Below are 22744 nucleotides of genomic sequence, written 5' to 3' on the forward strand. Positions count from 1 at the left end.
ATATAGCAATTTCCCAAATGTTGACGGTATATAAAAATAAAATTTTCACTCTATGTCCCAAAATAAATGTCAAATTTGTCAAAAGTAAGCAAAGCACATTGGGGTTATTGTTCGTTTTTTTAACCAATTTTAGCGTTTAACTCGTATCTTTTCACGTAATTAAGATATTTAGTTGAAGTGTTCTATTGTGCAATTTGAACAATGGAGGTTTTCATTTGATTTGGTGTCTTAATTCTATGGAATACGTTTGCATACCACAGAAGCCAAATAACAGTAGTAAGTGGCAAGATTTTAATTATTTTGTATTGGTATTTAGATGTAGTGGTATAGGTCACATGCTCTCGAATATGCATTCGTTGTAAATGAGTGTTACCGTCATTATTTCGCTAATGGTCAAACGTTTGATTTGCATACAATGATACGTATTTTTTTATGCCTGATTTTATAGATAATCTTTTCATCCAATAATGTTCACAGTTGTTAATACGTGATCATGCCGTCGGTACAGATGGCTGGACAGTGTTATGTCTGGTGCAGTTTGAGCACTTCTTTAATATTAATTTGTGTAGTGTAGTTTTGAATTTGGATGATGGAAGAGGCCTTCCTAATTGATAGTGATAATGAGGTATTTACTTCTCTATATTCTCTCTTCTTAGCACACAATTATTAATAGAAGGTACTCATATTTTTTTATTTTTTATGCTGATGATTTTTTTTTTAAATTAGAATGTAAGAAAATTGGCATATTTAGGCAATGACATGGAATCCTAGGTCATTTATAATGTGTCCGTTTTACATACTGGAACTATTCAGAACCTTGAGTGATATGAGGTCGTTTCCTATAATACTGAAGGACTTTATTGACAGTCCACAGTTGAGAAGTATGTGTAGAGATGAAGAGATGTGACGCGTGCCGTGTCCGTTCAGAACGGAGGACGGAGGAGAGAGCGGACACCAGTGGAGACAGGGACCCGCTCATTGACACAACAACTGTCTCTCCGGAGGACAATTACGATAACCAAAATTTAGTAAGATCTATATCATTTATGTAGTTAGCACCTTTTTTCTTTGTATGTGCACCGTTCGTATTTTGTGCACTCACTTTGATAGTTATACGTAATATTTTATGTGGTTTGTCTTTTGTTTACTTTACGTTGTATCAGCATCATGTTATTTATTTTGTTGTGTCTGTAGTAATTGATAATTTATTGGTACTTAAATGTGGTTGATAAAAGTACAATAATAATCTTGGATGGTAAATGTAAATAGTACTGCGGTTACTTTCTTCAATGTTGATAATGGAGTGAGAGTGGGGGCAAAGGTTACTCACACAGTTATTCCGGGCTGTAGGATAGTAAGATATGTCCCAATGTGTAATATATGGTTTATTTTTTATAGTCATGACCTCTAAAATGCATGATGCCAGTAATTTTTATGTGTCATAAGATTACCATGCTTCTAAATTCCTGATTCACGATTTAATGTCAACTTGATTTATTTAAACATTTAAGTAAACAAGCCAGTGAAATAAAGATAAAAAAAGCATGTCTGCATATGCGCAACAATCATATCAAAAACTTATAGTTGTATAAGCCTACATCTCAATTTTACGCCAAAATAAATGCATAAAATTCATTAAAAAAGTCATGTAAATTGCTGCATGTAAAGCAAAAGGCTCTCGCAATTTGTAAAAAACATTGCCCTCACATGGTTTTATTGTTTATCAGATAAACCAGCAATATTGAAGAGGATTAAATTTTAAACAAAGGATTATCGTAATTAAATCAGGGTATCGTATATTTAAATCACGTGGCAACATTGTTTTCAAAAAACAACAGAAGCTTCGTCCTTGGCTATATACTAATTTCATGAAGAGGAAGAAAATGTATTTTGGTTTGTTTGCAATGGGTACACTCAAAAACGACTAGACCGATTATAAAAACTCTTTCGCTGGTGGAAAGCTACACTCTTCCCGAGTAACAAAGGCTATAATTTATCCCGCTACGAGCAGTAGATCCAACAGAACGCGGGTGAAACTTCGGGAAAATGGCTAGTGTATGAATAAAAGAATTTCATTTATTAGGCGTATGTTTCGCGTCAATCCGGGACATTTCGGTGCGTGGCGTAAAATGTCTCGAGACCCCTGTTGGGCCTTATTACGCACAACCTTTTTTGAAAGGATAAGGTTACTCATGATTTTGGGTTGCAAACGATTTGGGATCTCGGCCCGAACAAAATAAGCAGATGTATTGTTCGCGATTTATTTAAACATTTTCTATTGTAGAGACAGCCTTTTCAATGTTACGTTGAATCGAAGTTTCTTTGGACAAAAACAGGAAGTAGCAGAAGCTGATTTTTTGAGGATAAATGGGGATTAATTTAACATTTTTGCATTAAGACTGTTCACGTTGACGCAAGCATGAAGCTATACGCAAGCGCAAGTGATGCGAATAAAGCTATATTTGATTTAGTCTTCACTATAACTAATCTCGCTATCGTAGAAAGTAAACAAAGAAAAATCGTTTGGTCATTAACAGCTACTGATAGCGAACCTCTCCTAGATTATAAGTTTATTGCAGATTAAAAAAAACTGATAATATTGATGCGACCATCGTATTTATGTCTCTGGTTAATAATAAAACCGTCAATGAGTATACGATGCTTGAGGTCTTATTACATTGGCGAGGATTTCCCGCCTTTCGAGAGCACACAATTCTTTTATGTGGAGACAGGCAAAGCCAGTCTCAGTGATACAGCCAAAGGATGCGGTAGTGTGTATATGTGTGTGGATCTTCCTGTGCCTGTGCTAAAAATGATATATTAGTGTTCAGAATTAAAATAATCGATCAACAGAATGAAGAAGAAAATCAATATAACCATGACACCCAAAAAGGTAGTGTTAATTTTGCTTTAATTTAAAAGTTTCGCGCTTAAAAGAGCGCGGTAATTTCTATTATAAAGAATTTTATTATACTAAACACATTGGAACAAAGAAAATCGCACAAAGTATTTATGAAACGTAGAAACGATATAAATAAAATACACGAGTTTTGTTAATTACTTTGTCGCAAGCGGTCATGCGAAAACCCGAGTAATAAGGTCACTTGTACATGTTTATGAATATTTTATTATTGTTGGTAATAAGGCTTTATTACATACTGACTTGATTCAGCAGGCCTGTTCACTTCCCTGAAAAGTTTTAACTAACGCGTATGTACGTTACATGTTAGACGCAAGCGCAGCGATAGGTCCTAATTATTGGTTAATACATCAATGTATGTATTTAAAACAGATACTTCTTATCTTTCAAACATTCTTTGGGTCAGACCTTTCTGACATGACCTACAGCTTCTCAAATTAATATAATATCACTTTCACATACTGTAAGCATATTGTGGTCATTAGTCCCTGTAACTGTCCCTACAATTTTGTATTACTCAACTTGTCGATAGTAGTTTTTAGAGCAGATGAAAGAAATCACTAAATAGCCAAGAACACCCTTGGGATACATTTGGCAACACCATAAAAAATCAAAGACAAGGCATTCCTCACAGGCATATAAAGAATGTTACCTAAGTGTCTTTTAAGCCATTAAAAAAGAAATATTGAAGTCTAATTTCAAACAAAACGGAATTATGTATCGCGTTCGCATCAGTCCTTGCGACTTAATTTATTCTAGCGTGCACACAGCTGACATTAACGTTGTTGTTTTCAAACAAAACCCCGCTTCTGTCATATTAGTTATAGTTATTATTTATTTTGAGTTGGACCTGTAGCCATGTAGCTTAGAAACTTGGAAACGAGTTGCGTCTTTCAAAGATTAGGAAATGTTAGCTTTTGAGTAAGTTTCTGCGAGTTACGTTGTATTTACCTCCTAATTTAGGCAATTTCCTGAGATATTCTGTCGTATAGAATAGTGTGAAAATATTTAGGGTCTGTAAGAATAGGAATATAGGCCTATAAGAAGCACATAGGGTCTAGTTTTTTTCAAATTAATCCCTACTAATAACTAATATTGTAAATGCGAAAGTAACTCTGTCTGTCTGTTACGCTTTCACGTCTAAATCTCTGAACTGATTTTAATAAAATTTGGTACAGAGATACAGTTCACCTTGAGAAAAAACATAGGATAGTTTTTATCCCGGAATTTTGAAGAATTCTCTTGGAAACGCGATAAAACCGAACTCTACGCGGGCGGGAAATATGAAAATCTTTCGCATATAATATTGTTTATAAGCGATTTTCTTACTCTCTTATTTCCCATGGGGATAATAAATGTTACAGAGTTATGACCTTATGACAGCTGTGGCCCATAAACTAGGTTTATTGAAAGAAAAAAACTATTTCTTGGTCCGTTGCAATGTGACCGTGAATTACCTTTCGCATTTAAAACTATTTTTCTTTGTTTCTTTATTTACTTATACTTAGGTGCAATATCGAATACCAGTTTCTTTATCTACTCTAAGCTGATGTTAGTCAAGAGGATTTTATTATTTTCCTCCATTACTATAAGATTCCTTGTCTACATATTGCCTATGTATGTAGTTTTCAAAATTAATTGTAAGCAAAATTTCCAATATTGGAAAGAGGTAAAGTCTGTGCTAATCTCTCTACCGAAACGATTATGACAGTTTTAAATATCACAAGCTTTTACTATTACTGCAAATTCGAAAATACTCTGCTTGTCTGTAGGGCATTAACGCAGAAAAAAGGACATGATTCTATCCGGGTGCTGGAAGCAGGCTCTGCGGGACGCAAGTAGATCCAGGAACAGCTACAAAGCTATATGTCATTAAGCACCAGCTAGCAATTAACAAAGTCATAGAAAACGACCAAGAGCACCCATTGCAAGCCGTTGACACGAGGAAACACTCGGTAACCACGCGTTTCGCATGACAGGCTGTTGAGATTGGCTGCAAGTGATTAACGTTGCGTTTCATATTCCTGTACGACAGGGGAATTGGATTAGAAAACTAATAGCCTTTACTACATAAACTTAAACATCTGTTGAACACTTGTCTAAAAAAATGTGACTGCAAAACGGAGCGTATTTCAACGTCATAATTGACCTTTTTTAGACAAGCGTTCAACAGACGTTTAAAAGTTTTTGTGGTAGGACTGCAAGAGGTATTTGTTTACTGAAATATGACAAAATCACTATGGGTTATGTGTTATGTCATTTACATCTGCGAAAGAAGTGAGATTTTTTGACACCTGTGTTATACAGCTCATATAAACATAATATATTTTGGAAGTATATATTCCGTTAAAACAGTAGTATTGAAGTATCTTTGCTCTTAGGAGAGTAGTGGCTAAACAGGAAAACTAACACAAAAGGCAGAACTTAAAAGGTTTTCAATTCCGGTTATCATGCATGACCCACGGGTTCCAAGCTCCCATTTTGATTTCGCATTCAATGTTTATGACACGGCTACTGCCCTCCTATTAATTTAATAATGTGGATTGTATCCGACTCTGATTAAGACTTTCCATTATTATTGAACTAGCTGGTGCCCGCGACTTCGTCTGCGCAGGTTTAGTATTTCGAACAATATGTTTACAAATTGTAGCCTATGTGTTATTCTGATGTATAAGCTATATTATTGTAAAGTTTCATTAAAATCCATTCAGTAGTTTTTGCGTGAAAGAGTAACAAACATCCATACATACAAACTTTCGCGTTTATAATATTAGTAGGATTTCGCGTTTATAATATTAGTAGGATGTTCTTAAGTGCCTCTAAAGTTTTACGGTCGAACAGAACTTTTCTTTCCTTCATCATATGTCAAAGTGATCCATTATGTTTCTTTGTAATGGTGACTCCCCTTTAGATAAGCATTATATTTCTTGTTAGGACAATGAATCATCATTGATTTTATAGGAAATCGACAGAATTCCTTTAAATATAAACGTCCTAAAAATAAACGTGGTTACAAAACAACATTAGTGACCCTTCCTCTACCTTTGAGGCCTTTTAAGTTTTATCTTCATCCTAATTGGTTGAGGATAAAAATCATATAATACAGTTTTACGTATGAGTGTTTGCAATTCTCATATTTACATACTTCGACAACCAAATGACGTCTTTCCATATTTGTTTCGCATATTCCTAAACAAATTAAAGCTACCATTACGACAGACAACCGTAAAATTAGCTGGTGCAAAATACAAACGCTTGTTTGTCGTGTAAACGACTACCAAACCAGTATGTTAATAGGCCGTTTAGCCAAGTTTTCAGTTACTTTTGTTCACGAAAACAAAAGGGGATCGTGTTAATATCGCGTTACAGCACTCTTAGCAACGTCAGAAAGGTCAGGAGCGATTCATTAGCTTTCTGGCTTTCTTATACACTTGTTGGTTCTCATATTAATTATTGATCTTGTTCTGATCGATATGAGTGTCAAGGCGAATGATTTGTTACTCGGCTTTGCGAAGTTTCTGGTTTAAGAAGACTTATAATGGTATTGTTTTGGGGTCTTTGTGAGGAACCCTCTCAAATGTAGTTGGAAGTTTCAAAGAGTTCTGAGAATGGAATAGGTGTTTGTGTTAACATTTCCAAAACTTAATAGGGAAAATAAAATTCGTAAATTGAACAATTTCAGAAGAGTCGTTCAAGACTCTTGTTGGTCTTCCAGAGCGCTGCAGCATTCTAAAAAACATTTTCGCTTACCTTATCTTACCTGTAATAGATCCAAAACTTGGGACTACTGATAACGCTATGCAATTCACTAGTAAAAGTAAATGCAATAAACACGATATCCTGAAAGCAATACGTCCAGCAATAACTTGACCCTAATTCAAGTAAACCGAGCTTATCTCTGACCAAGTTAGGAGACAACTGTAGGAAATGGCACACTTAACTTGCTCTAAGCTATGGTTGGTGGGCACGCTAGGTTCTGCACTCAATATCATGTAAGATCACTATAAAACTTACTGCATTAGTGGTACGGCTGCACAATGCGACACAAATGGGCTAGGAATAAACTTCCCGTTTACTCTCCCGGGGCTTACCTATCGGATATAGATATGGACTAAGGGAAAAACTTCCTTTTCTTTTAACACACTCGTACTTCTAGGGCCATGGGCCAACCAGCCTTCAAAATTACCGCCAATTGATCAAATAGGAGACAACAATTGACATCTGGTTTTGGTTAAGTTATCGGTTTCTGAGATTTATGCGTTCAATATATATATTTTACTATAACGTAGACAAATGGATGAAAACTTAAACAATCTTAATGTCCACGCTATATTGATTCGATCATAATAATCTCGATTGAATTGTGTTGTTGTAAACATATTCCATTTTGTAACGGAATAGGGCTATGAAAATGTGGCTTCAGCAGAGCATTATGCATAGCACACAATTTATCAGTTTCATATATCTATTTAAAACTATTATTTCCCCACCAATACGTTCCGCACCCGGTTAAAATCCAGCATCCTTTCTCAGGGTCTAGTTTGTGTACCACATTTCATTTCAATAGGTTCAATACTTTTCTCCTCTTTCATATTATAACGGATCAGCTGTTACACGAAAGTTACAAGCACACATCATCATCATCCCCTGAGCCTTTTTCCCAACTATGTTGGGGTGCTTTACAAGAAGCGACTGCCTATCTGACCTCCTCAACCCAGTTACCCGGGCAACCCGATACCCATTGGTTAGACTGGTTTCAGACTTACTGGCTTGACTACCCCTAACGACTGTCAAGGATGTTAAATGAAAGTTACAAGCACAAATCAGTACTGAAATCACAGTCAATACATACCTACGTATGAACGTTTATCGACATTGGCGTTTCAACTTTATCACAACTTTAATTGTGTGGCTATCGATATCGAGCGCTCCAATTGTTTCTACGCTTAGCTTTATCGGAACATTATCGAAACCTGTTGCGGTTTAGTTTTTAGAGAGTATCATGATTTATAATATAATACATAAATATATACCTAATGCTGGCAGTGGCTTAGAATTTGAGGAAGACTACAAGGAAAATTAAATCATGTGTGCTTTCTTCCTAAGAAAACTGTTTTGTCATCTGTGAATTGAAATAGGCTGATCTTTACTATAAACTAACGCCTATGATCAATAACAAAAGTATGTAATAAAGCTGAAGCAATGAGGGTTTTCTAAAATGGCAATCCACGAGGTGGCAGCACTGAGTCGTCAGGTCCAATAACTGTCAAAGTGCTTATCTTTACTATGAATAGTGAACGATTTTAGTGTTTTTTTATTTTATAATTAAAGCACTGCATTATTGTTTTACTATTGCGGTTGAGTAAATAAAAAAAACTAAATCATATTGTGTTAACAAATTTTTCAACAAGCTTTTCCTTAGTACCAGTGACTTTTGCACCTTCTCTCTTAGCTCAATTTTTAGTTCGGAAACCTTATTCTGACCGTAGTCCATAATAAAATCAATAACACTTCCAATATAACAGAATTTCAATAAACAATAAGTTCGGCACCTACAATTCCATACTATTTGACAGCTGTTTGGACCAGACGCATACGTGGCGCCACCCGGTGGCAGAAAAAATTTCAAAAACCCTCATTTGTAAATCTCTTTCAGTGTAAGATAGCCCATTTACTGAGGATTACAATGTAAAGTTAAATAAATAGTTCTTATCGGGACACGGCTAAAACCGCTGGCAAAAGCTAGTAGATAATGACAGCCTTACTACAAAAACTTAAACATCTATTGAACACGTGTCTAAAAGTTTTTGTGGTATGACGGTAAAAGTCTGTAACTAAAACAATCATCATCCTCCGAGCCTTTTTTCCAACTATGTTGGGGTCGTCTTCCAGTCTAACCTATGTTGATGTTAAAAAATGTTAATGTTAAAAACATACCATATTTATTAAGCTTAATAGTTCTAGGCTAAAAATTAGGAGCCCATTACAAAAACCTTGGTAGCCAGGAAGCTAAACTAATGGTAAGGTTAGTAGGCTCTAGGTCACAGACCTAGAAAGTAGAAACTTAGGTAAACGAAGTGCAAATAAAAGGTAATTTAAAACGTTATCACAATATTAACCTACTGAGCACTGTTGTACTGACTAACGACTTGTTAGGGAAAGTGTATTTATTTAACATTTCAATTCACTTGGAGTACAATCAGAACTTTTTACGGACTCTTTCTAAAATAAAAACTGTTTCAAAGAAGATGGTCATTCTTCATGATGAAGTAAAAGAATTGGCATTGTAAATGTTCGTATATATATTTTTTCTTATTGGACCATGATGACATATTTTCCGAAAATAAGTATCACAAAATTAAAAAAAAAAAACATTTCTCAAATTCCATTTTCAACTCCCTTCGTTTGAATGGAGAGAAACTTTTAAATATACGCCATATTTTAAAGTGTTAGAGAAAAAGTAGCCTAAAAAATCAGTGCAGCACGATGCATGTTCCAAATTTCCCATAGTTGGTCATAGAGACGGCCCCCTGAGGTCGTGATCTCCAATTAGCGGCCAGACGAGAGGCGTGCAGTTCCCTCCCGGCCGCGTCAATCATACTCCTCGTCTGATGTGCATTTGACTCGCTCCGCTCGTTAAATTCCGCGCCAAAACCTTTGAAATTGGAACGCTTTAAAAGATGGCCGGTTGAAATTAGAACAAGGAGTCTTTGATGCAAAGAGTCTTTATTCTTTGTGTTAAATCAATGTGTGAGGATTTCCTGTGTCCGTTATGCCTCCCAGTAGTGGGTATGTACGTATCTTTTACGATTTGTTTGTTTATTTATTTAATATGCGCAGCGACTGTTGCTAGCGTTTTCGTTCGTATACAAACATTAAACCTCTATAATTACCCTGATGTGCTTTACCTTGCGAACTTAATGGACTGGCCATAACCTAAGCTTTTTACTTATTGCGTTAATTTTTTCATATTGCGGATTTTCTAGGTTCCAATTCATACTAGTATACTTGACGGATAGTAGATATGCGGACAAGTATACTATACGTATACTATACGGACGGTATACGGATTGATGCTATTAAAATTGACTGCCCATTTAACTTTAAGACCAGCTGAAACTTTCTACCGCAATTGGTCACAAAAACTAAATTATTTTAAACACCGGTCAAAATCTAGTTCTTTTTATATTTTCGGCAATATTGTAGTTTCATGGTAGAGTACAGTTTAGATTGACCAAAAAGCGTTGTTATAACAATATACTAAACTGTCATGTCGATAACATTTGAACGTGTTAACTTTAGTGTGGCAGTATTTAATTATATCGCGGACGTTGTTAAAACACGCATGCTGAGAAATATTATAATTTATAACAGCTGTAGACTACGTCATATAATAAAATTACTAGGTATCTGCAGTTTTTCATCCATATTGGCTTACTTTAAGACTTCTCTATCATCTTTTCTCAATACCTCCATCACATCATCGTCATCTCAGCCATAGGACGTCCACTGCTGAACATAGGCCTCCACAGATACCTGTTGGAGGCGACCTGCATCTAGCGTCTTCCGGCGACCTTTATAAGGTCGTCTGTCCACCTTGTTGGTGACGGCTTGACGGACGGACGGATTGAAGTCCTACGCTGCGCTTGCTAGTCCGTGGTCTCCACTCCTGCACTTTTCGGCCCCATCGGACACTTTGCCGTCCCATTTTACCCTTTGGGAATCCTAAAAAATTACAAAACCAGCAGTTCTATAGAAAACGATGAACAAAAACAACGTCTATTTCTTCCTTTTCGTTAACAAGAAACCAAGTAAAACAATTTACTTGTTCTACAACTGGATATAAAAAGTTCAAATACTCGGCAGTGGTTGTGTTCGTTTAATAGTGTGTTCACACGCTTGCCACTAGTATTACATCAAGTATTAACTCACACATATACAAACCAAGCTTTGTGTGTGTGTTTGATTTTCTTTTGTTAACTTAGTACTAATGAGGAAGAGGGTTTGGTTTGTCGAAGTTTTAGGTCGACCTCTACAATCCTTCTACTTCTTTCGCCATATGATGATGATAATGTAGGGAAAACTAGAACTGTCATTGTATCTTCATTTCTCTAAAAAGTAGAGTTAGAAAGGTAATCGTCCTAGAAAATTAACTAGTAAGCCAAACCATGTATATTTATGGATTTTATTTGTCCAAAATAGTAAAGAGATCAGTTCAATTTTTTGTGAATATCTGATCTGACATATTGAGACAATGTATGAGTTATATATGTATAAACAAAAGTCGTCATAAAGAAATACCACTAACTCAATTTATTACAGGCTATAAAAGCTATTTAGTTACAATATGCAGTTTTTTATATTCTAAAGAAAGTACAAAAGAAAATAGGTGTGAAAAATAGCTCGCGTGAACACTATCGTAGCGATTTGGCGAGCGTCGGATTTGCAAGCCCCGAGTCGCGACGTCCCAGCCTTTGTAGCAAGGCCCCGGCATTGCTTCTGACAAGCCTTTGACGTGCTAAAGCTAAAATGCTGTATTTAGCGCTTAAGTTATGAGCAATTAAGCGCTTATTATGCTGTGTTCCACTTTGCCATCACACTTATGAATTTTGAATTTCTTTGCCAGAGGATTTTTGATTTTAAAATAATCATCTCCAGTTTGTAAATCAGCTTTGCTGTGTTTTCTAAGATCTTCCTTTTCATCAACAATCTTACCATTGTCTTAACCAGGCTTTGCAAATCGCTTTTAAATTTTGTAGACTCGTGGTTGCCACTACTTCTAATCCTACTGTTAATGACCTCATATATGATACAATCAATCAATCAATAAAATTCATCGAATCGTAATTAAAACTGCTACTATCTTATCGTTTGACAATCTAGAGTACGTCCGGGCTTAGTCGAAGCAACTATGTCAAGTAGGCTTGCAAATTCGTGTAGAGTAGTTCTGTGTTGTTCTTCTTTTGTTTGTTTATAGATCACCCAATCATTGTTTAGAAGTTGCTTATATTGCGTATGGTATGTAGTTTTAAGCATCGGTGGATTTAGATTCCTATAGTGTTGGGTTACAAAAGAATAGATGTATGAATGTAATATGTACGAATATTACTGAACTAACAGTAGCTTCATTTCCATGTCCATTACTTGGTGGTTACCTAAAATGCCTGTCTGTCTGATCTCCACAACCCAGTTAAGCTGAACAGCATGGATGGCATTGGATGTCAGATTTCCTGCCTTCTAAATACCCTTAGGGATTGCCAAAAATCCACAACTGATTTGTTTAACATGTAGTTTTTGATCACAAATTCTGTGTACACGTTTAAGGAAACGGCCCTGATTCATAGTTCAAATCCGGAAGCCGAATTAATATTTGGAACAAACATCAATCGATACTCCCACGCATCTCAATATTTTGTAAGATGTAGGTTAACGACTGGGAACATCGTAAAATCTTCTCCGAATGCAGATTAAACTTCGGGATTTGATGAATCTTCAGTATTTATCTTTTTAAAACTCCCTGTGGTAGAAACAAGTTAATCAATGTAATTGGCAATCGATATCCATTCTAATTGGAGGGATGACACCACCAATCAATCGATATTGAACTAGTATTTATGAGCTGAGAAAACGCGAGTCCAAAGCTCAAAAGTTACTATTCCAAAGTTCGTTGACTATCTTTTAATGTCCAAGACCCAAAAATCTTGTTTCGCAGAATTTAGGTTTGCATAAAAGCCCTACGACGGAACACGACGGTTTTTAGTCATTAAGAGTCTGACACTCCCTCACCGCTGCTAACACACAGCGGGAGGGGTCACTTGATGATTTTGACGTCGTTAAAAAAAAAGGTTTTTGGGATTTAGAAGCCATATTGATTTCTGATACTTACGCGAATATAGGCATTTAAATAAAACTACTTTTACGGATTTTATCGCGATTGTATTAATATTATGCAATCCCGACGATTCGGATCCTTTAAAGCATCCATAGAGAGAGCATAGAGAGTCTGCCCGTGACCATGGATGCTCTAAAGGATCCGTATCGTCGGGATTAAATCATATTATTATAACCGCGATAAAATCCGTAAAACTAGTTTTATTTAGAAGCCATTTGAAAGCCTTGGCACATTCTACATCTGTCATACAAGCTTATATTTTTAGAACTATCCTTATAACTTTCCATCGTTTTAAGTGTCGATAGTTAAAACAGTACATTACAGTTGGTCTCTCGACATATAACGGTAGGAAACTAATCGCTTTATTACGACATCGGCGTAAAGTTCAACTGCCTACACGTCATTATCTGTATAGATAATATTGTCTGCCGTCCTTTGGGTGTTGTTAGAACTAGTCATTTTGGAGAATGAAATTATTGTCTGTTAGTTTTGAGATTTAACCTTGCGTGCTACACAATTTCTATGAATACATAGAAAGGCACGGAAGAAGGCTTGCTGCGCCGATCACATATAATAAATTGAGATAAGGGCAGGGGAAATAATAAATCGGGATAAGATGAATGATGACAATATAACACAATTTCTGTCTTAGGCATCTACTTCGCTGTACAAACAAACATAACCCATTGAAGTTAAGTATTATAGTATTCTATTAGTGCATGGATTATTTGATTGGGATAGTTCAGCTAGAAGAATGATCATATTTAAACTAGTATCTCTTCTTCTTTCGTGTCAATGACATGTCTCATAGTGAGACTACACTTTGTCAGCCCAATATGCCGCCAAAATATACGTTAGAAAGTCTTCCAAATCTAAAATTCAATTCAATTAGGGCTAGGTTTTATATAAAAAAGTACTCAAGTTACATGCGTAATATATTTTTGCAGTGTGCAAGTCCCTTCAAGACTTTGTCAGAAAAGGAATCCAGACACAGATTTCTTAAAATGAACCAAGGATTGTTATTGATGGTATATTTTTTTTCATATCTAACGAAAATTTTCGGAAAAGTACAATAGTTGTACGTAGTAATGTCTGATTCAGTTGTGTAGACAGATCCGTTTTGGGCTTCTGTTTTTTGCTTGGTCCTGAAGGGACGAAGCCTGTTTGTCACATAGCAGAGAGAAAGAGAATAGCTTAGGTCACAGCTAATTTTCAATTTCAAATCCGTCTTTAAATATACTTCTTTAATACGTCCTCGTTACTCTTTAAGACTATCTCGAAGATTTTTGCCGTTTCTAAAATTTACTAAATTGCAAAAACAGAATATCTCTGTAGGCTTGACAGTTCTCAACGAGGGTAGCCAAGTATTACATGTAGTACATACTTATTGATGCTACATTCAGGTCATATTCCTGTCAGTAATACCTCTTGTCAAATAACTTAATAATCGCTTTGAATTTGGCGTCGCGAGGGGTCCAATGGCCGACTTCAGAGTGGCAAACTTATTTGAATAGTCCTGTAGTATGTTGATTGTATATTTTGACACCGTCAGCCAAAATTATTTGAAAATGTCTGTACTTTAGGACGGCAATACACGGACTGCTTGAAGCAGTCAGGGGCGACAGCTTCAACCTTTCGACTGCAGAGTTCTATGAACGCACAGACACGAACCACTCGAGCAGTTGCAACAGATTCGGGCGGTCGACTGCTTCAAGCGGTCCGTGTATTGCCGGCCTTAAAAAAACCCCTCGTAACATCCAATCCTCTACTCCTTAAGTCTCATTTAACATGTGTGTACTCGTGCGCAGTCGTGCGGCATCTGCGCAATGTTTCCGTCGTGCATGTCGCTGCTCTCGCGGCGGGGGGAGCAGCGGGCGCCCCGGCCTGGCCAGGCGGCGGTCGTGCTCAACGTCTACGACATGTACTGGACGAACTGGTGAGTTAACAAAAATCGTCTATTCAAACTTGGCAGCAAAACAGCACTTTTCGAACGTCAGAAATTTACACTGGCTGTTATCAGCGATTTCACCCCTGTCTCGGGAAAATTTTATCCCGTAACCTGATGAAATAAATCCCATGACAGCCAGAGACAGTGTAGCTTCTTAAATAATAATTATATTGACGGATAGCTAATTGCAGTAGCTTTGTTAGTAAAAACCCAACTTTTCCAGCCAACAGTGACAGCATATTCTTTTAACAGCTGAAGTTGCCTTTAAAAGGAATTGTAGAGTTTAAAATTCTCTATAGCTAATCTTGAAGCATTTGGGCTGGAGACTAAATCTCTGTATATCCCCTCGCTCTACAGACCTTCACTATATTAGTCACTGTTGCCTATATATGCTCCTGTTTCCACAGGTACACGGCAGGTGCAGGGGTCGGGGTGTTCCACAGCGGGGTTCAAGTCCACGGCTCAGAATGGGCATACGGCGGTCATCCGTATGCCTTCACCGGTGTCTTCGAGATCACGCCCCGAGACGAACGGGAGTTAGGCGAACAGTTCCGATTCAGGTAAGAATCATCACGACATTTTCCACCAATAGGGAGCTAGGATTATCACGTCATCATACCCTTGAGGACTGGTCATCCGTGTGCCTTCACCGGTGTCTTCGAGATCACGCCCAGAGACGAACGGGAGTTAGGCGAACAGTTCCGATTCAGGTACGAAGGGTTACGAACCATCACATTTTCCACCAATAGGGAGCTAGGGTTATCACGTCATTATATCTTTGAGGACTGGTCATCCGTATGCCTTCACCGGTGTCTTCGAGATCACGCCCAGAGACGAACGGGAGTTAGGCGAACAGTTCCGATTCAGGTACGAAGGGTTACGAACCATCACCTCATTTTCGACCAATAGAAAGCCATGATTATCACGTCACCATAACTTTTGGTCTGGTTACGGTGTGCCCCCACTGGTGTCTTCGAGATCACGAAGGGTTACGTACCATCACGACATTTTCGACCAATTGGAAGACAGGATTATCACGTCATCATGTGGAGAGACCAATACTCCTATGTAGAAAATTTTTCAAAGACCATAATGTGAACATTAAAAAGTCCCGTTTTAGTAAGGATCTAGAAGTATTTAGTACTTTCAGTTATAGTATTTTTTCTTGAAAATCTGATCGCTAATAACGTCTTACAGTGTCCAGTTGCATGATAGTTTTTTTAATGTTTTTTGCAGACAAAGTGTGCACATAGGTTATACGGACTTCAGCGAAGAGGAAGTCAGACGGTTGGTAGCAGAATTAGGCAAGCAGTTCCGCGGTGACAGGTATGTATGTCTACTTACACTGTCTTATTTATACATTTTTATATTTTTTTATAGAAATATCTTATTTACACTATATTATGTACTCCGTATTATTAAGAAATACAGAAGCATTTCTCTATATTTGGGCTATGTAACACTGAAAGAATTTTTCAAATCGGTCTAGTAGTTATTGATATTAACACGTTCAAACCAAGTTCAGCTTAATAATATTATATCCGATTTTTTCGCTAACCGATTTACCATGTCCAGAGGGAAATACCACCGCACCCAGATAAAAATTAGCCTGTAGTTTAAATATAGACAATTTCATTAAAACGAAACATAGGAATTAAAGCAAATATTTTTGTTCGCAAACATACAATTTTCAGTCATCAACCCGTATTTTACACATTTAGAAGCACTATCCTAAATGTGAGTGATTACTGAAATTGTACAAGCCATTACTGAATACCGCGCCAAGGTTGGTGACAGACAGACAAACATTACCGGCTTATCAGTTACTGAGGTTATCGCGATCATAACCACAGACACGTTTTTCGTTATTTAGTTCGTTATCTGTATCGCGGATTATGTTTTCTGAAAAAATTATCGTGGCTTTCGAAAATATTGGGTCATGTTCAAAAATGCGAAAGTACGATTTCGATTAAATAAATATAAAAGTACTAGCTTCCACCCGCGGCTTCGTCCGCGTAGGTTATATCGCGTTACTAAGAGAATTCTTCAAAATCCGGGATAAAAACTATCCTTTGTTCGTTCTCAAGGTCAACTCTATCTCTGTACCAAATTTTATTAAAATCAGTTAAGTGGTTTAGACGTAACAGACAGGCAGACAGACAGAGTTACTTTCGCATTTATAATATTAGTAGGGATTAGAAACTAATTGAATCAATCTGTCTTCAAAAGGTGTTTAAGAAATCCGTATTGAAATCCATTGCGTAGTTTTATAGATCTAAACATACATAGGGACAGATATAAAAGATTATCGGGACTCTATTATATAGTTATATAACCATACCTATATATTAGCTATTGTTTGTCGAAGTAATAAAAAGTACATCAATGGTGTGTGATCTGAATCTCACACGCGATGGACAATCGTTTACCTATTAAACGTGACGTAAGATTTTACTAATAGTTGTAGGTAAAGGTAATTACACGCGCTATACAAATAGTTGTAACTGTAAATACCTATTTACATGTTCTATTAATGATCGATATGAGATAATGCCTGAGAAAGAGGTCATAAAATCAATTTTTTAAAAACTGTTCATTTTTGTAGTATTTTTTCATTTCATATTTGTAGTATTGAATGCTCAATCCTTTTTCGTGTGAGAGGAGACCTGTGCCCAGCAGTTTGTAGTATTCCGCTTTAAAATTAGTTTTTTGGGGTCTTAAAAAATATGGATATTCAACGACACCAATAAAAAGAGTAGTCTAGGAATCAATGTTTGTATGTACACTTAATATTATAAAGGTGAAGAGTCTGTGTGTGGGTGTTTCAATGCGCTAATTTGAAATCGGACCCCTAGCGATTTGAGAAAAACTTTTTATCCTGATGCGCGAAGTAGTTCCCAATGGAGGCAGGTGAATCTGCAAAAGTTAGTATCTAGAGGTAGATGAAAAGAATGTATAGAAATACAGAATTCATTAAATTAAAAATTAATATACTTAAATAATGTTGATTTTTATTTCTATTAATATTTTCTTTATTAATTTAGTACCTAGAATAAATAGTAATAGATAATAGTAATATGTATGAGTTAATGAAATAATATAGCTAGATTAATCAAACAAATTGGTTTTATCTTTTCAGGTATCACCTAATGAATAACAACTGCAATCATTTTACGTCGGCGTTTTGTTTGGTGAGTCACGTTTGTTCAAATAATCGAAATTATTTGGTTTTGTTCACTTTGCCTACCTGTCAATGTTATGAGTCAACCTTACTGCTAGTAGTTATTTTATCTATGACGTACCTACCATTCTGAATATAAATATTTTTCCAAATTAATAATACGGGAAATTACTTGCGTAAAAGTACCTATACTCTATCCACGGAAGCAAGAGCTAAAAGGTAAACAAAGAATGACACTTTTTCAAGATGGCGATATAGCCCGACCGATGACAAAACGTCACATTTTTGTGTACAATGTTCGCAGTATCTGTGATTTTGTCATCGGTCGGGTTATACCGCCATCTTGAAAAAGTGTCATTCTTTGTTTACCTTTTAGCTCTTGCTTCCGTGGATAGAGTATAGGTATCTGTATTTACTTCAGAACAAAATATTGTATGTCCAAATGTGTGTGTGTGTCGAAAATTTTCTTGTTTTCTAAATAAGTTTTTGAAAAAAAAAAAAAAATAACATCACTGATAGGCAGATTAAAAAAAAAATTGGGACATTTATCTACTGTTAAACATTGGGATTTTTTAAAATCAATTTCCTAATTACCAGTAAAAAGATAATAGTATTTTTTCGGTGAACTTGGGCTCAGTTGTTTCCTAGGATTACATATTACATACAAAACTTAACAACATTGACGTCATACAAATATTAATGTAGTAAAAAAAATCTTTCAAAACGTATTTTGCAAACTAAATATGTACAATTTATTGCCGGTGACAAAGTGTCAAGTTTTAACGTTTAACATTATAAATGACTGCCTGCTTAACATGCATGCAATTTCGGAATTAACATATACCATGAATAAGGCCTAAGTTCAACAATTTAAACGTCAGTTTTCTTAAAACAACTGTTTAAAAACTGTCTAATATAAAAAAAAAATATATTATATATGTTATAAATGTGATAAAGTATGTTTTTTGTTTTTACTAGGATAGTTTTTTTTAATATTTATTGTTAACTAGCTTCTGCCCGCGGTTTCACCTGCGTTTCGGATGGTGATAAAAACCTATCCTATATCCTTCTCCCGGGTCTAAGCTACCTTCCCTCTAATTCTAATAATAAATTCAGCTTAAATGGTTCAGCCATTCTTGAGTTATAAAATGTGTAACTAACATGACTTTCTTTTATATATATATGTAGGTATGTAAATATCTGTGTAAATAAATAAATATTAAGGTACATTTTCAAAGAAAACGGTTGTTTTATGACAAACGGACGTTTATGTTGTCGGTGAACTTAGGCCTAAGAATGCTTTGATTTATAATAACTAGCATTTATTTAACAGAAGGTTATCATAGGCTAAATTATTCTAATACCATTTACAAATATTTCTAATCTCTAACTTTGTTTGTGAAGGTCAAAGGTCGTATTTAGCATTTGTACTGACAATTTTAGAATCATAAACTATCTGCTATTAACATCATTTAAATACCTACCGCGTACCACAAAAACTTTTAAACTTCTGTTGGACACTTGTATAAAAAAAATTACAGATTATGACGTTGACATAAGATTCATTTTGCAGCCATACGTTTTTAGACCAGTGTTCAACAGCTGTTTAACTTATTGTAGTAAGGCTACTAATGTGTTACTAATGTAATAGGATTTTTTTATTTTGTGTAAAAGGTATTTATTCAAAGTATAATCTTGATAACATGACATTCTGTAATGTAATCGAAGATCTAAGAAAAACTATAAAACTTTAACTACCTATTGTGTACCTACATAGAGTAGTTAATAGAATAGTCTAGTGAGATAAACCGTGTATGTATGTAAAATGAAAATCAATATTCATCTCTCAGAGCTAACATCAAAAACCATATATTATGACTTAACTGTAAAATAATATAAAAATAAATAACATGCAACTAGCTTGACGTTTCGAAAGAGCTTGCGTAGGCCTATTTGAAATAAAAAAGATTTTAACTTTAAGAGATCGAAAATGATTGATGATATAAATTAACATTTTGTGAAAGTTACTTAGAGTGAAAATTCCAGCCCCATCAAAATCAAAAGACATTTATTCAAAGTAGACTGAAACTCCGCACTTTTTGAAGGTAAAATTTACAAAGGACAGCTCCCGAAACGCACGCCCTTCACCACTTCCTATGTATTTTCTCATCATCAAATCTCAATAACGAAGCACACGGTTTATATATACTTTCCGTTAATTACATACGTACTTATAAAAGTACCTACTCTTGTAGGTACTTTTATAAGTACGTATGTAAGTTTACCTACAACAGTACACCTACGCATGGAAGTTTGCAAAATCTTTTTTGCAAACTTCCATGCGTAGGTGTCTTTCACCTTTCCATGCGTAGGTGTATGAATTATCTATAAGACAACTCCTTTCACGAAGTTGTGAAACCAACCTTTAAGTTTTAATATCAAGACTCAAGTTTTAAAACAAATAAAGTTAAGCGGATCTACAAGGAGTAGTTAATTGCTTGTGAGACAATGGCGTAATTAACGATAGAGCGGTGTTATCTCTTTGTCGATAATTAGTGAGGCGGTAAACACGTGTGTGTTGAGAAACTAGATTTAATGATTTTTGAGGTTTATTAAGAGATGGTGGAACATTCTCTTTGTACTAAAAAATATACTAATTTTGTAATTTATAATAAATCTTTTAGTACTTTTGTCGCTTTGGAGGCCAAAGGATCAAAGCCCTATTTTTGTCAAAAAAGTAAAAAAAAGCGAGAAAAAAATAGTTTGCGTTAAATTCATCTTTTTTTTTTCAAAATCACCCATTCATCATCATCATCATCTCAGCCATAGGACGTCCACTGCTGAACATAGGCCTCCTCCTTTGATCTCCAAAATCACCCTTAATTTCGGCGATTTGAACATTCAGTCAATTTAAATTATCAATAGCCACTAAAACTACACGATACATAGTTACTTTGCTACGATACAGTTTATCATAAACAAGCACCCTGTATCTATCACCATTCATATTGACAGCTAAGCTATCAATATAGGGTAGTCTGACTAGACGGATGTCGGAAACGAACTTATCTATAGACCTCGACACTTTGTAAGCGAACGGAATAGATATTGGAAAATAATACCTTATCGGAATGGAATAGTTATTAATAAAAGTTGATGATTATTTTACAAAATTTTATAAAATTACGACAGTATTTAGTATATTTCTAATTTAATCACTTTTGAGCATATAGTTGTCCTATCAAAAATGTAAGCATTATACGTACGTATTGATTTTTTTTATCACATACAACCCATTAAATGTTTTACAGAGAAAAGTGTCAACGAGAAATGACTCCATAATTACCATGGGTCTTTTTTCCCTGGGATAAGATTACCGATTCCTTATTTATTTCTGTACTTCATCACATCTGTCCAGCCCTTCCCAATAATGATGTCGTCTACTTCCAGTCTAACCTCATGCAGCTCTATACCACTATTTAATCATTCCTATACATAATTTGAAGAGATTGTTATTAATTTGCAGGCGCTATGCGACCACGACATCCCGGCGTGGGTGAACCGGCTCGCGTACGTGAGCTCGTGCGTGCCCTTTCTGCAGCGGTGTCTGCCCAAGTGAGTCTCTACGTATTATTGTCATCATCATCATCATAATCAAGGGCAGGAGGCCCTTGTCCCAGATTTATTTGGGTTCATATTATTTACTAGCTACTGCCAGCGGTTTCACCCGCATCCCGTGGGAACCTCTGCACGAACCCGGATATGAAGTAGCCTATAGCCTTCCTTGATAAATGGGCCAGTAGTTCCTGAGATTAGCGCTTTCAAACAAACTCTTCAGCTTTGTAATATTAGTTCAGATTTGCATTTCACAATGTATAGAGTAAGCTACTACAAAATGCTGCCTTACTGTTCCATGCTTCTATACTTTTCTATCTGCTGTCATCTCTACCTATTATATATACAATAGTATACGTATTATATTTAAATATTATATATTAAGAGTTTGTATGTATGGATACTTGTTTTTCGTTCACACTACTACTTCAATTAATACAGCAATATGGCAGTAATACGGCTTATGCATATGTATGTATTCCAAGAGTTCTTTCGGGAAACGAGTAAAACCTTTGGTGGAACCAAAGGTTTTACTCGTTTCCTTTCGAAACCTTTGGTTCCACCAAAGGTTTCTAAAAGGTAGTGCATGATAAACCTTTTGTCATTCTTATCTGTGGACAAGGCCAGTCCTGTAACTGGTAGAAACAATTCATGATCATGAACCTTAGAATTAAGTCATTTCCTAGTCATACCTTCTGATAAACCTTTGAATACATGATATTTGTATGTATAACTTTACTAACAATACGTTCAACCTACTGAATAGAGAGTGGCTGACCCCGGCGGCGCTGCAGCAGTCGCTGGCGGCGCACTCGCGCTCCTCCTCGCCGCAGACGCCGCAATAGCTAAGTGAGTATACACTTTTTTTAACGACGTCAAAAATCATCAAATGACCCCTCCCTAGCAAGCGCAGCGTAGGACGTCCACCAACAAGGTGGACAGACGACCTTATAAAGGTCTCCGGAAGACGCTGGATGCAGGTCGCTTCCAACAGGTATCTGTGGAGATCTAAGGGGGAGGCCTATGTTTAGCAGTGGACGTCCTATGGTTGAGGTGATGATGATGATGACCCCTCCCGCTGTGGGTTAGCAGCGGTGAGGGAGTCTCAGACTCTTACTGACTAAAAACCGTCGTGTTCCGTCGTAGGCCTTTTATGTACCAGGGCCGCGGTAACTCTTTCGAACAATC

At 36.1% G+C, this 22744-nt stretch overlaps 1 protein-coding gene across 6 annotated transcripts in view; it reads left to right on the forward strand.

Moving 5' to 3' along the window:
• The first annotated feature begins 44 nt into the window (after positions 1–44).
• Positions 45–22744, forward strand: part of LOC110371467 (deubiquitinase DESI2) — a 28606-nt gene continuing 5906 nt past the window's right edge. For 2 of the 6 annotated variants that reach the window (XM_049851878.2, XM_049851877.2), the window contains exons 1-7: positions 13802–13840; positions 14621–14748; positions 15168–15320; positions 15997–16086; positions 17900–17951; positions 21468–21556; positions 22323–22405. In XM_049851878.2, the coding sequence (XP_049707835.1) occupies positions 13817–13840; positions 14621–14748; positions 15168–15320; positions 15997–16086; positions 17900–17951; positions 21468–21556; positions 22323–22401 (615 nt within the window). In that variant the 5' untranslated portion in view covers positions 13802–13816 and the 3' untranslated portion in view covers positions 22402–22405. Of the gene's footprint in view, positions 277–409; positions 626–867; positions 1029–2646; positions 2894–13801; positions 13841–14620; positions 14749–15167; positions 15321–15996; positions 16087–17899; positions 17952–21467; positions 21557–22322; positions 22406–22744 lie in introns of those variants that run through there. The other 4 variants (XM_021327739.3, XM_049851882.2, XM_049851881.2 and 1 more) reach the window with 4 other exon arrangements.

The sequence above is a fragment of the Helicoverpa armigera genome, chromosome 28 (genome assembly GCF_030705265.1).
Source record: "Helicoverpa armigera isolate CAAS_96S chromosome 28, ASM3070526v1, whole genome shotgun sequence".
NCBI classification, from domain to species: domain Eukaryota; kingdom Metazoa; phylum Arthropoda; class Insecta; order Lepidoptera; family Noctuidae; genus Helicoverpa; species Helicoverpa armigera.